This window comes from Bubalus bubalis, chromosome 1, assembly GCF_019923935.1.
Source record: "Bubalus bubalis isolate 160015118507 breed Murrah chromosome 1, NDDB_SH_1, whole genome shotgun sequence".
NCBI lineage: Eukaryota > Metazoa > Chordata > Mammalia > Artiodactyla > Bovidae > Bubalus > Bubalus bubalis.
In genome coordinates this window covers 30,470,487-30,484,610 of record NC_059157.1, presented here as the reverse complement: position 1 = coordinate 30,484,610, position 14,124 = coordinate 30,470,487, and the positions used below count along the sequence as shown (strand labels likewise).

General features: G+C 38.0%; 1 protein-coding gene across 15 annotated transcripts in view; it reads left to right on the top strand.

Annotated features, from left to right (window-relative positions):
* Nucleotides 1-16: 16 nt before the first annotated feature.
* Nucleotides 17-14,124, top strand: part of PRIMPOL (primase and DNA directed polymerase) — a 50,910-nt gene continuing 36,802 nt past the window's right edge. For 6 of the 15 annotated variants that reach the window (XM_025280157.3, XM_044938396.2, XM_044938387.2 and 3 more), the window contains exons 1-4: nt 19-289; nt 5,904-6,142; nt 7,372-7,469; nt 8,644-8,773. In XM_025280157.3, coding sequence (XP_025135942.3) covers nt 5,963-6,142; nt 7,372-7,469; nt 8,644-8,773 — 408 coding nt within the window. In that variant the 5' untranslated portion in view covers nt 19-289; nt 5,904-5,962. Of the gene's footprint in view, nt 290-330; nt 351-5,682; nt 6,143-7,355; nt 7,470-8,643; nt 8,774-14,124 lie in introns of those variants that run through there. The other 9 variants (XM_044938394.2, XM_044938393.2, XM_044938398.2 and 6 more) reach the window with 9 other exon arrangements.

The following is a 14,124-nucleotide window of genomic DNA, read 5'->3' as shown; positions in this document are numbered from 1 at the left end:
CCCGCCCCCTCACAAACCCCGCCCCGCCCGACATCTCTGCCCCCCTCACGGATCGTGCGAGCTCCCGCGTTCCGGCGACGCTGCGCAAGCGGTTCCCGGCTGCCGCTTGGTTGTGGTCCCGGTTTTGCTCTAGAACGCCGCCTCCCTGGAGGCCCGCGCGCTCCCCCACTTCCTGCTCCGGCCCATTTCCCGCGCTCGGCTTGAAGATTCCGTCCCGCCCAGGAGGCAGAGCTCGTGTCCAGCCAGCCGCAGAGGAACCACGGGTTCCGCCCCCCGCGAAGTTTTGGAGGTAAACGGAGGCCGGACCCCGGGGCAGAGAGCAAGACGTTACCAGCGGGCCTTTCGGGAGGGTAAACCGTCTCTTCCCGCCCATTCTCACTGCCCCTTCCCCCACTAGTCCGCCAGGCTCTTCTGTCCACGGGATTCTCCAGGCAGGAATACTGGAGCGGGTTGCCATGCTCTTCTCCAGGGGATCTTCCCGAATCACGGATCGAACCCAGGTCTCCCTCATTGCAGGCGGACTCTTTACCATCTGAGCCACGAGGTTTACTTATGTATAAATCAGGGCGATATTTTGTTTACTTCGTTCTGTGTATGGCTACATATACAGTGCTTATCTGTGCTCTTACATTGTGGTAATGTTTTTTCAACAACCCTTGTAGGAATAACAGTTCGCACCTGGGCTTTAAAAAGTTAAAAAGGTTGGTTGGTTTGCTCTTGGTAAGGGTTATGCAACTCAGATCCTAGGAATAAAGCCTTTGTGCCTCCCAGATTGAGAGAAGACCAGTGTTTGGTAGTCCCTTTGTTGCTGCATAAAACTGACGACTAGGACCTACTCCCAACCAGAACAGTGGTTGGCATGCAGTTATTTGTAAGAGATAACTAGTGGGCTAGCTTTTTAAAACCAGTCCCATCACCCCATAGTGAGGCTCAGGTCGCTTCCTGTGCTAAACTTTCTTATCAAAATGATGCTCCAGTTAAAGCAGTAGGAGTGGGTTTTGTGTAAATTACACTACTTTACTTAGAGAAACTTTAGAGGAAAACAGTTGGCAATGTCTTCTCAGTTTTGAAATTTCTTTTTATAAAGGTGTCTCCCTGGTGTCAGAACTTGAGCTGGGCCTGCAGGGGAAAGACTTTGGGGCGGGGTGTGGGGGGGGGGCACTCCAGGTGAGGGAAATGTGCAGGAGTGGGCCAGATCTTATCTTGCAGGCAGTGGTCCTTATGGTTCATTTGGTGAGAAGACTGAATAGTAAGACATCAAATGGGCAGTGGTTTAGGGCCAGATTTTGAGGAGTTTGGACTTATTTGGGTAAACTTGAGTGTGTGTTAAGTGATGCTCTGAATCATTAATGAGTGATTATGGAAAAGTTATGTAAATGGTCTTAAAATTTTTTTTATTGGAGTATAGTTGAGGTACAGTGATGATTAGTTTCAGGTGTACAGCAAGAGTGATTCAGTTATGCATATATCATTCTTTTTCAGATTTTTTTTCTCATATAAATTGTCACAGAATATTGAATAGATTTCCCTGTGCTATTCAGAAGGTCCTTGTTGGTTATCTGTCATCTATATAGTAATGTGTATATGTGTTAATCCCAAGCTCCTGATTTATTCCTCCCACTCCTGCCATATTTCCCCTTTGAGATGGCTGGATGGCATCACCAACTCGATGGACATGAGTTTGGGTGAACTCCGGGAGTTGGTGATGGACAGGGAGGCCTGGCGTGCTGCGATTCATGGGGTCCCGAAGAGTCAGACACAACTGAGCGACTGAACTGATCCATAAGCTTGTTTGTAACATCTGTCTGTTCTGTAAATAAGTTCATTTGTATCGTTTTTTTTAAAAAACTTAAGATTCCACATATGAGTGATATGGTAGGATATTTGTCTTTCTGTGTCTGACTTCATTTAGTTTGATAATCTCTAGATTCATCCCTGTTGCTGTAAATGGCATTATTTTACTCTTTTTTATGGCTGAATAATATTTCATTGTATATGTATACTGCATGTCTTTATTCATTCCTCTGTTGATGGACATTCAGGTTACTTCCATGTCTTGGCTACTGAAAATGGTTTTAAGGGTGATTAGTCTGGCAGAATTAGGCTGTTTGGTTGGGAAATCCTGTGAGCAGGGTAGAAAGGTGAAAGAATAAAAAAAAAACAACAGAGCACCACTGAATGTTTTCTTCCTTACAGGAGACTTTTAGGAAGTTTAACTTTGAGTTACTTTGTTCAAGCATAGACAAAATGATTGAAGGAAGGGGGAAAAAGAAAAAGTCAATCAGAACACTTAATTATGTAAAGAGTATATTTCATCTGGGAAATAAACTGAATTACTGTAAATGAAGTTTTAGTCACATACTTTATTATGAATACTTTAGCAGTGGGAGAAATAGTATAAATGTATTACAAGAGGCCCTGAAAGGAATGATATTAAGAAAACATTGCCAAATATTAGAACATTACTAAATATTAGAACTGGAACATATATATCAGAAAACACAAAATACTGTTGAAACTATTCTCAGGACAGAGGGAGAAGTTGTAGTGGGGAATAGAAATTGACTTGTGATTAGACAAACTAGGAGAACTGGGCTGGAGAGAACCCTGGGAGGCAGGCTTCAGCACTTCTGGTATGTGTGTGTGTGTGCTCAGTCAGGTCTGACTCTTTGCGGTCCCACAGGCTAGCCTCCTCTGTCCATGGATTTTCCAGGCAAGAATACTGGAGTGCATTGTCATGCCCTTCTTCAGTGTATCTTCCCAACCCAGGGATCCAACCCGCATCTCCTGCAATGCAGGCAGATTCTTTACCACTAGCATGGAAGCCAGTAATCATGAAGCACGTACCGACTGTCCAGGTGGTCAAGTGTCAACAGATGAGCAAGTCTAGCCATAATCCTAGGGAAACCAAGGCTACTTAGGTTGGCTTCTGAGTCATCTCTGCACCCCTGTTCTCACTGCCCTCTCTCTCTCTCTCTACAGTTACTCTAAAAATACTCAGCCAGCCTTTTTCCAGCCTGACTGCCTTTAGTTATAAAATCGGTATCCAAAATGGTTAAACAATCTTTCCTGTGCAAATCTAGGAAATAAAAGAGCTCTTAAGCCTGCTATTTTAAAATACAATAAATATTTTTCTTTGGGGCTTGGAAATTGTTACAAAAATAGTTATGGTCCCTATGTGAAAAGGGGTTTTCATGTTTAATTATATATATACAATAATAATAGTTTCCCCACCAGTTGTTAAAAGCACTTCTAACGTGGTGATATTCTCCCAGGGTGTAGGGATAAGGAATATGACAGTCCAAAACCAGAATTCCAGATGCTTTCCTGTTCTCCACTTCCTCTGCTTTTGTCATTCACCCCTGCTGCTTGAATAGTCTAAGCTCCAGTTGTCTTTCGACCCAGCTGTTACAATTTTAAAACTGCAAAGAACAAGAGAGCATAACGTATTTTGAACTTCTCTCTCTTTTTTTTCTGTTGACATGGATGGTTTCCTCAGTTTAGTAAGTGTTAAATTGGCTTTCTATTGTGACCCTGACTTTTATATATACTTCTGTGGTCATACTAACATTTTTACAAAACCAGAAAAATTTTTTCCTGATACTGTTAAGTGTGAACATCCACATGGTTATTTTTAGCCAGTTATTTGTTAGATACTAGTCAGTTCACATCTGATTGGCTTCTGTAGTTTATTTTCTTCATTATGTAATTGGTGGACTTTGTTAAAGGTTAGTTTCATAAAGTGAGTTCTCAGCTAGGAGACTAGTGGTCTCCTAGCTGTCTAAATGGAGGAGACTTATCCATGTGTGAAGCAGATTAAAATAATACTCAGAATCTAGCAATAAGGAGCAGCAGCACTTACATTGAAAAATTAACACAGTTGTATTAAAAATTGCCCCATCTCTTCAATGAAATTGTATTCCTTTCCTAGGCATATGTGTTATGAAATTTATGTTGATAGAATTTTATTTCTGTTTCTTGGTTTATAATTTTCATGTGGATTGAATCTAACTCAGAATGAAATTTCTTAGTCTGAGTCAAATTTGAAATCTGTGGATAACATGTGTTTTTTTCCCTGACAATGTCATAATATTCCCACACTCTCTTAATATTCTAGGGTGATTCTGTTTTTCCTTCCAGAAAATATGTTATTTGCTCGTGAATTTATGTCATTGTAAAGTTTTCTGCTAGCATTCAAGAGTAGGTTTATCAACATAATAAAGTCCTAGATATGCGTTGCCAAAGGAACATGGGGATTTTGCCTTCAAATGCTTTAGTATATGATACTGTGTCACTTAAGAGAAACTAATATACCTGTTTTCTGCATACATAAATTACAACATAGTTGAAACTAGTGAAGAAGGAAACTATTAGTTATTTCTATTTTTTTGTAAAAACTAGGCCAAAGCTTGCTGGCTTTAAAAACAATTTTTTGGGCAGGTCTTTGGATCTCTTACCTGAACTCACTTAGGCTTACTCAAGCATTGAGTTCAGGTGATCGTTTGAAATGGCTTAACTCCCATATCTGATAGTTAGTGGTACTGGCTAATAGCTGGGATACCTTGGTACCAGGAAAAAACTCTGTGAGGCTTGAGCTATAGTGTGAGGTTCTCAGAGCAGAACTCCAGGATCGCCAAATCCCATGCAAAATCACTTATTAAACCTCTACTTGCTTCGCATTTGTCAATGTGACCTTGGCCAAAACCAGTCACATGGCCAAGGCCAGAGTCTATACGGGAGTGGTCTTAGATGGCAGCTCTTGATGGGAGGAACGCCAGAGAATTTGTCCCTATTTTTTCTCTACACTGGCAGCTTTTCCCCTCTTCTAAAAATCCTTTTTCCTTTGTAAGTAAATCACAATCCATCCCAAATTGGGAAAGTATTGCCAGACTCCCTTACCTTGGTATGGCTAACATGGAAGCTTTGTATTCAAACAAAAACATGTCATTAATAAAAGGGTTAAAATGCAATCATTTCAATTTACTAATCATGAAAATACAGTTATTAAATTAACAGAGACGAAGATTGATTTGGGGCTTCGCTGGTGGCTCAGATGGTAAAGAATCTGCCTGCAATGTAGGAGACTGGGGTTCAAGCCCTGGGTCAGGAATATCCCCTGGAGGAGGAGCCTCCCAACTTCAGTATTCTTGCCTGGAGAATTCCATGAACAGAGGAGCCTGGTGGGCTAAAGTCCATGGTGTCTTTTTTTAAAACCATGCTTATGATTACCATACATCCCAAACCAAAACTAGCCAATATTGTAATTTCTCATTCATACACTGGGTTATCCTCCCAACTAATAGCTGTTTGAGGAGAAAAGAAGAACAGTGGGCCAAAAAGGAAAAGGGAGCTAAGGATTGTACAATGGTGCCTTAGAAATGTATTCTGCAGTAGGAAATAATAGCACAGGAATGCCACCCACCATCTGGGCCAGGTAGATGGCACTTGATGTAACAAAATGGTTATAGTAATGCATAGTGATGCAAAAAAAAAAACCAAAAACCCACATATTTACATGAAGTATTGTAATTTGTAAAACATTTTCATATTGCACGTGTCCTCAAGATAACTACCTAAAGATCATGTTACTTGTCTTTTTGCAGCTGATTACAGTTTAGGGAACTTCAGGTTTCCTGCATTGCAGGTGGATTCTTTGCCATCTCAGCCAGCAGGGAAGCCCACGAACTTCATTAACGGTTCAGAACTGTAGCACTGTCAGATGAAAGAGCCAGGATCTAAAGATTTCTGATAGCCAGTCCTCATGTCCTTGTTTCACATTGAAACTTCATGCAAAACACGCTGTGGAAGCAGACAGAGAAACAAGCAGAAATGAGTTTTGAAGTTTTACAAGACACAATATAGTCCAAAGACGGAAATTGACGTCCTTGTTTGTTTTGTTTTAGTTGTAATTGACAGAAGTCGTACAGGGGACAGGATTTAGTCTTCCCATACTCCTGATCCAATGAAGAGAAAATGGGAAGCAACACTGAAGCAGATTGAGGAGCGAGCATCCCATTATGAGAGGAAACCGTTGTCCTCGGTGTACAGACCGAGGTTGTCCAAGCCAGAAGAACCACCTTCCATTTGGAAACTGTTTCATCGGCAAACTCAGGCTTTTAATTTTGTTAAAAGCTGTAAACAGGTAATTGTACTCATCTTTTTCTTTAGGGCTACTATAACTTAAGATTTCTAAAAAGACTCTGTTGTCTGTCTTCATTTCAGGCCACATATTTTACCAGAAGAATCTAATTGCAGTCTTTTTATATTATTTAGGAAAAATATCCCTATGAGTCATTAACCATTTACTTTATATGAATAATGAAAAAGGGTGACATATCTGGTGCCAGATAGTTTAAAAATTTTGTAATGACTTGGAAATGAAGCTATGCTTAGAGGAAAAATGACTGTTCACGGACTGAAAAATAATAGTATGAGTTTAAAACTAAAATATGTACCCACAGAAATATCAGCAAAGAGAGTAAGTGGTGTGTGGGATTTTAAGGATGAAATTAGGGATCAGAGATTTGAATTTGAACAATGGCAAATGACAATGTCTCAGATGTCATAGCATTGATAAGCCCTGGAACTTAAATCATTCTACCAGAGCACCCATGTTTCTCTCTTCTGTCCCCTTTGTGTTTTGGAGTAGTAGAGTGGATTTCTCATAATTCCCAACACGTTAGGATAGCGGGAGGAAGACGTGCTTGCTGCATGCTGGCCTTACAAAGGGGATGGTACTCAGAAATAAACAAGCAGCTGTGTATTACACATCGTTTGCTTCTTGGGCCCTGTTGGGAATAGAAAGAAGTATAATGAAAAGAGGCATGTATCCAGCATAAATCCGGCATAAATGAAATATATTGTGATTCCACTCATTGATGATCTATAAAAATATGCTAAAAGTTTTTAAGGAGGAGGACCTTCTTTCCCTAGTAACTTGTTAAAGTTAAGCATTTTAAAACTTTGCTTAAGCTTTTGAGATTAACAGGCAAATATATTTTTTAAGTGGCTCCCATTTTTTTTTATATGTTCTAGGGAATTTATTAATTTTATAATAGTGTTCAGGTAGTTTTAAGAATTACATAAATTAGTAAAATTACAGTAGGAAATCAAATGATTACAAAATATTTATTTTTTTTCTTTTTAGTGTGGATGTTCGCGCCTTAAACATGTATTACCTGAGTGACTAAATAGAAGTAAAAACAACTAGATTTTGACTGGCATTGATTTAGTGATTAATTTTCTTATTTTTAATAATACAAATGTTCCAGTTTTTGACAATTTGGTAAAATTCTATATGAACATTTACTAGCTATAGTTGATTTTGAATTTGCATTTTTACTAATTTTTGATAGTTTTGATTTTATAAAGGAAGTTCATGTATTTGCTTTGGAATGCAAAGTGGGTGATGGACAGCGTATTTACCTCGTAACAACCTATACTCAACTTTGGTTTTATTATAAATCCCGGTAAGTCGCTTTTAAAAGACAGCACGTCGAAGTTACATTTCCTTCATCTGGAGATGCTTGTGAAGTTAAATCAGGCTGCCTGGGCTTTCATAGTTCCCAATCACCAGTTAGTTACTCCTTTACTATTAGAATTGAATTCTGAAGTTTCCTTGTCATAAGCAACACTGAATCTCAGCAGGTGCTAGGAGAGAAAAATTGTGCATGTTTGAATTCCTGTGCCACGTGATGATGCAATTCCCCCATCACTTTTTTGTTCAAATTAGTATAAATGTTTTATTTGCATGTGATATCACTAAGCAGTTTATCAATCAATTCAACATCTGTTCTTAATAACCCATATTAAAGTCATACATCTTTTTTCAAATTACTCAAATGACACCTTTATTTTTAGTTAATTTTCATTTATAGATGCCTTTCAGTTTTCTATCACCTGGACAGAGCCATGAATTCTGTCAATTTTTTCCATTTCTGGCATTTGTAGAGATCCTTGCAAATAGAGAAATCTGTATATATATCTTCCCCTGGCTAACGTCACACCTTTTTCTCCCCTGAGCATTCTTAACGTTTGAGGCCAGAGCCAGGGCCAGACTCTGAGAGGAGAGTGGGCACGTTCTGTTTTACCTTTCCCTTCTTAAAGTCATACGCCTCTTGGTACCAGTGAGAATGAAATTGCAGATGTAAGCATTGAAAGCTCCTTGAAGTCAGATGATTCAGAATGAGTGTAAGCAGTTTTTAAAATATTCTTAATGAAAATGTGAAAGTTAAACATTTTCTTTAAAAATTCAGGGACTCCCAAGTATATGTGATCCCAGGATCCCAGTTTGAGAAAGTTCTCTTCTCAAACAAAATTTGCTTCATGGTAATATCAAAAGCAAATGTAAAAGTGATGTCTGATATCAAAATCATCTGTGAATAAAGAACAGTATGAAGTGAGACTGTATTTTCGTTAGGTAGTGTTACAGAATGTGATTATTATATCTTGTTTGATGGAAACTCTTGATACTGTGATCCATAAACTTGGGGTCAGCAGTTGTTCATTTTATCTTGTCTTCACAATGTCATAGTTATATGTCATTAAATCACGGTTAATATGCTATTTTGAGATACAAGAGCAGCTTCTATGATTTAAAAAGAATGAGATATAAGCCTAACAATCTTGAATTATTCAATTCAGAAGAAATCTCTTACACTGCTATGAAGTCATTCCTGAAAATGCTGTGTGCAAGCTTTATTTTGATTTGGAATTTAACAAACTTGCCAATCCAGGAGCTGATGGGAAAAAGATGGTTGCATTACTCATTGAGGTAAATCTCAGACTCAGGTTTTTCTCCTTATATCTACTTGTATATCTTTTTGTCATTCAGTCATTAAAAGAATTAAACGAATCCAGCCCATGTAACATATAGGTTCAGTGTTTCTCCTCCTTTTTCTTGTTGCTTGTACTTTTGACTTTCATTTAATAGCACTCCTCAGAGTAAACTTCTGAAAAGGAGGAAGTTTCAGTTTATGTTTGTATATTTCATAATATTACTGTATCCAATTAAACTGAGGAAAGTGGCAGTTTGGGAATTTTCTGTTTCTTATATATTCTTTTACATTACAGTTGATTCTGAATATCAAATGAAGTAATTTTTACAGTAGAAATTGAGTTCTGAGATAAAATTCAAGAAAATTCAGATAAAATAGTGTGAGAATTTTTGAGCTGACAGAAATTTTGGAAACTATTCTTATATCATCATAAATGACGAAGCTAAAGCCTAGAGAGACTTAATTCCAGTTCCAGGTCCAACAACTAGTTACTGGCAAAACCTGGTCTAGAAACATTATCATTATTTTTAACAAAGAGAAAAAGTGTAGTTCTAGTATTTATTTTTGATTTAGCAATGTCAACTAGGAAGTCAGTAATAAAAGGAATATGGGCTTGTGCAACTAAGCTCTATTAGGTTCATTTATAAAATCTTTTAAGATTGTATTGGTTAAGGTATACTATATTAACTATTATTTGGCCTCAGAGTAGGTATTAACATTAACTATTTTTTGTTTTAGATGTTAACTGTAGATGACTCATAATGTTAGAAATACATCCAAATTAAAATGTTTTAGATTAAGAATATCTGCTGATTATGATTGATGTCTGCATGTTTTGTTTATTTGAAAAAGATATGCAAATGCTGTTTAAAAAAAAAAATTATGTTAGCTTTCTCCTGGCTTTGAAGCAAAAAAAATACACATAAGTTCCCCTAGCCCTTCCAAAAAACAGCAAAAAAGTTATGTTTTTCTTAAGGTAGCCATTGGACTCTTAAAAATAAATTTAAATGTTTTATTTCATTATAGTTGTTATGTTTAATTTTTAACCTTAATTATATTTTAAATAATTGATAAACACTGACTCTCTTCTGATGTATGATATACACTTCTACTACCTAAGGAAGTGGTCTCTGGTGAACAAGGAGTTAAGATTGAGATTTTTTTTTTTTTTTTTTTTTTCCCACTGACCCTTTAATACTGTTAAAAAAGAAGTACTTCATTGTATTAGAAACTAGAAACTTATCCCTAAAGGAATCAATACTAGTGCAAATCCTATTTTTAATAATGATTAATGAACATTGGTATGGCAAAGATCATGTAGGTATGTAACTTTTTTTCCTTTTCATTCTTTACAATCTTACACAAATTAGTCTTGAACCACTAATCTTTTACATCAGCAAAAGTTGGAAAAAGTTGTAGAAATCTGAATTTAAAATTATACAGCATTTTTATTTAACACATTTACCGTGTTGATAGAAAAATTATTAGGATTATTATACTTACATGATCTTATAAATGATTATATTGAAATTAGTTTCATTTATTAGTTACTTTGTAACAAGCTTATAATCTAGTAAGTACTTTTCCTTTAGAGTCTCTGTGAGGAGGTGTAAGTTAGATTAACTGTTACAACAGATTGTTAATAAGTAACTGGCTAATCATAACTAGTGATAATATATAATGGCCTTTGATTCAGTAATTTAACTGACAATTTCAGTAAGCAACTTCTGCCAAATGGAGTGAATTCTGGTGCTTAAAGTGTTTTATAAAACTGTTGATAGGTAACATTACTCAAATAATCATTTATTTTAATGTCTGGATTTTACAATTTAAATATTTAAATAAATTAAAAACTTTAAAAATTGAGTTATAGTTAAGTTACAGTATTATGTTAGTTTCAGGTGTACAATATAGTGATTTAAAACTTTTATAGATTATAAATTTTATTTTAAATTTAACTTGGAAAAGAGAACTTAAGGGAATTATGAGTATTTTTATTACCTCAAATTACTACATTTATTCTGTAGAGCTCCAAAGTTCAAAACTCCACTTTATTAATTTATCAAAATCCTTTCAGTCTGGACTGTTGTCAGTGTGGCTAGGCATTGAGAATACAATGGTTAGCCCAAAGAGGCATGATTTCTGCTTTTGTAGTTTATCGTGTAATGGAGGATAATAAGTTAGGAGAGATTTACTGCCATAATAAAGGCCTAAAACTAAAATGGCATAAACAAGATAAAGTTATTTCTGTCTCATGTAACACCTGGATGTGACTCTACTGTATTAGAGATGAGGTTTGTTGCTTTGCTGTTCCTAAGATGCCTTTATTTACATTGTCCAAGAGGGCTCACCACCCCTATGTCTGCATTTTAGTCCGTGGAACAGGGGGAAGGGTGAGCATGCCTGTCAGCTTTCAGACTGTAATGTAGAAGCAGAATTTTGTCCTTCAGCTCACATCCATTGTCCAGAACTTGGTCACATGGCCCCCACCTTACTGCAAGGGAGTCTGGGAAACGTGATCCTTTTTCTGGATGATATTGGATCTATCCATAATCAGGGTTCAATGACTACAGAAGCAGGAGAGAACAGATAGAGAGATTCTCTGTAATATAGAGGAAACTTATCAAAAATTTCACACAAGTTAACATAAAATAGCAGCTGTGTAAGTGCTACAACTCGAGGTAGAGTATATGGGGGAATTGGACGTAGATAAGGCAATTGAGGAGGCCTTCTCAAAAAACTTACTGAAGGAGAGTAGGATCGGAGAGCCTGGTGGGAGATGGCATGCTATAAGAATATCAAAATAACATTAATAAACCAATGTATTGCTTAACTATTAGGTGTCTAGGGCTTCCCTCAGAGCTCACTTGGTAAAGAATCTGCCTGCAATGCAGGAGACATGGGTTCAATCCCTGGATCGGGAAGATCCCCTGGAGAAGGAAATGGCAACCCACTCCAGTATTCTTGCCTGGAGAATGCCACGGATGGAGGAGCCTGGCAGGCTACAGTCCACAGGGTAACAAGAGTCAGACACGACTTAGCGACCAAACCACCACCACCACTGGGTGTCTAATCCCAAGATAACCCTGAACAGTGGTTCTTAGTATGTCCATTTTGCAAAACAGAAGACTGGGGCTTAATAAGTGACCCATCCTATGGCTGCACAGCCAATGCTTTTACGTAGTTATGTGTACCAAGCACTGGGCCAACTCTTTACTCTCATTTTTCTGCTTCTTAGCAACAACCCGAAAAGTTGGGTTCTATCATTATCCCATTTTGCAGTTGAGTAATCAGCCCTGAGATTTCTTTGGAAGGAATGATGCTAAAGCTGAAACTCCAGTACTTTGGCCACCTCATGCGAAGAGTTGACTCATTGGAAAAGACTCTGATGCTGGGAGGGATTGGGGGCAGGAGGAGAAGGGGACAACAGAGGATGAGATGGCTGGATGGCATCACTGACTCGATGGACGTGAGTCTGAGTGAACTCCGGGAGTTGGTGATGGACAGGGAGGCCTGGCGTGCTGCAATTCGTGGGGTCGCAAAGAGTCGGACACGACTGAGCGACTGAACTGAATGTTAGGTTAGGATTTGACTAAAGTGACAGATCTGTTAAGTGGCAAAGCTAGAACTCAAACCTAGGTCTTTCTGATTTCTTTTTTATTTCTTTTTTTATTGAAGGATAATTGCTTTACAGAATTCTGTTGTTTTCTGTCAAACCTCAACATGAATCAGCCATAGGTATACATATATCCCCTCCCTTTTCAACTTCCCTCCCATCTCCCTCCCCATCCCACCCCTCTAGGTTGATATAGAGCCCCTGTTTGAGCTTCCTTAGCCATACAGCAAATTCCCATTGGCTGTTTATTTTACATGTGGCAATGTAAGTTTCCATGTTACTCTTTCTATACATCTCACTCTCTCCTCCCCTCTCCCATGTCCAGAAGTCTATTCTCTATGTCTGTTGCTTCATTGCTGCCCTGTAAGTAAATTCTTCAGTACCATTTTTCTAGATTCTGTATATGTGCATTAGAATATGATATTTATCTTTCTCTTTCTGACTTCACTCTCTATAATGGGTTCTAGGTTCATCCACCTCAGGACTGACTCAAATGCATTCCTTTTTATGGCTGAGTAATATTCCATTGTGTATATGTACCACCTCTTCTTTATCCATTCATCTGTCAATGGATATCTACGTTGCTTCCATGTTCTAGCTATTATAAATAGTGCTTTAATGAACAGTGGGATACATGTGACTTTTTCAATTTTGGTTTTCCTTAGGGTATAAGCCTAGGAGTGGGATTGCTGGGTCATATGGTGGTTTTATTCCTAGTTTTTTTAAGGAATCTCCATACCGTCTTCCATAGTGTCTAGATTAATTTCCATTCCCACCAATAGTGCAAGAGCATTCCCTTTTCTCCACACCCTCTCCAGCATTTATTGTTTGTAGACTCTTTGATAATGGCCATTCTGACTGGTGTGAGGTGATATCTCATTGTAGTTTAGAGTTGCATTTCTCTAATAATGAGCAATGTTGAGCTTCTTTTCATGTGTTTGTCAGCCACCTGTATGTCTTTTTGATGAATGTCTGTTTAGGTCTTTTTCCCACTTTTTGATTGGGTTGTTTGTTTTTCTGGTATTGAGTTGTATGAGCTGCTTGTATATTTTGGAAATTAATCCTTTGTCAGTTGTTTCATTTGCTATTATTTTCAAATCCCATTCTGAGGGTTGTCTTTTCACCTTGCTTATAGTTGGAGATCCAACCAGTCCATTCTAAAGGAGATCAGTCCTGGGTGTTCTTTGGAAGGAATGATGCTAAAGCTGAAACTCCAGTACTTTGGCCACCTCATGCGAAGAGTTGACTCATTGGAAAAGACTCTGATGCTGGAAGGGATTAGGGGCAGGAGGAAAAGGGGACAACAGAGGATGAGATGGCTGGATGGCATCACTGACTCGATGGATGTGGGTTTGGGTGAACTCCAGGAGTTGGTGATGGACAGGGAGGCCTGGCATGCTGCAATTCATGGGGTCGCAAAGAGTCGGACATGACTGAGCGACTGAACTGAACTGAACTTATAGTTTCCTATGCTGTGCAAAAGCTTTTCAGTTTAATCAGGTCCCACTTATTTACTTTTGTTTTTATTTCCGTTACTCTTGAGAGGTGGGTCATAGAAGACCTAGCTTTGATTTATGTCATCAGGTGTTCTGCCTATGTTTTCCTCTAAGAGTTTTATAGTTTCTGGTCTTACATTTAGGTCTTTAATAGAGTTTATCTCTGTGTATGGTGTTACAAAGTGTTCTAATTTCATTCTTTTACATGTAGTTGTCCAGTTTTCCCAACACCATT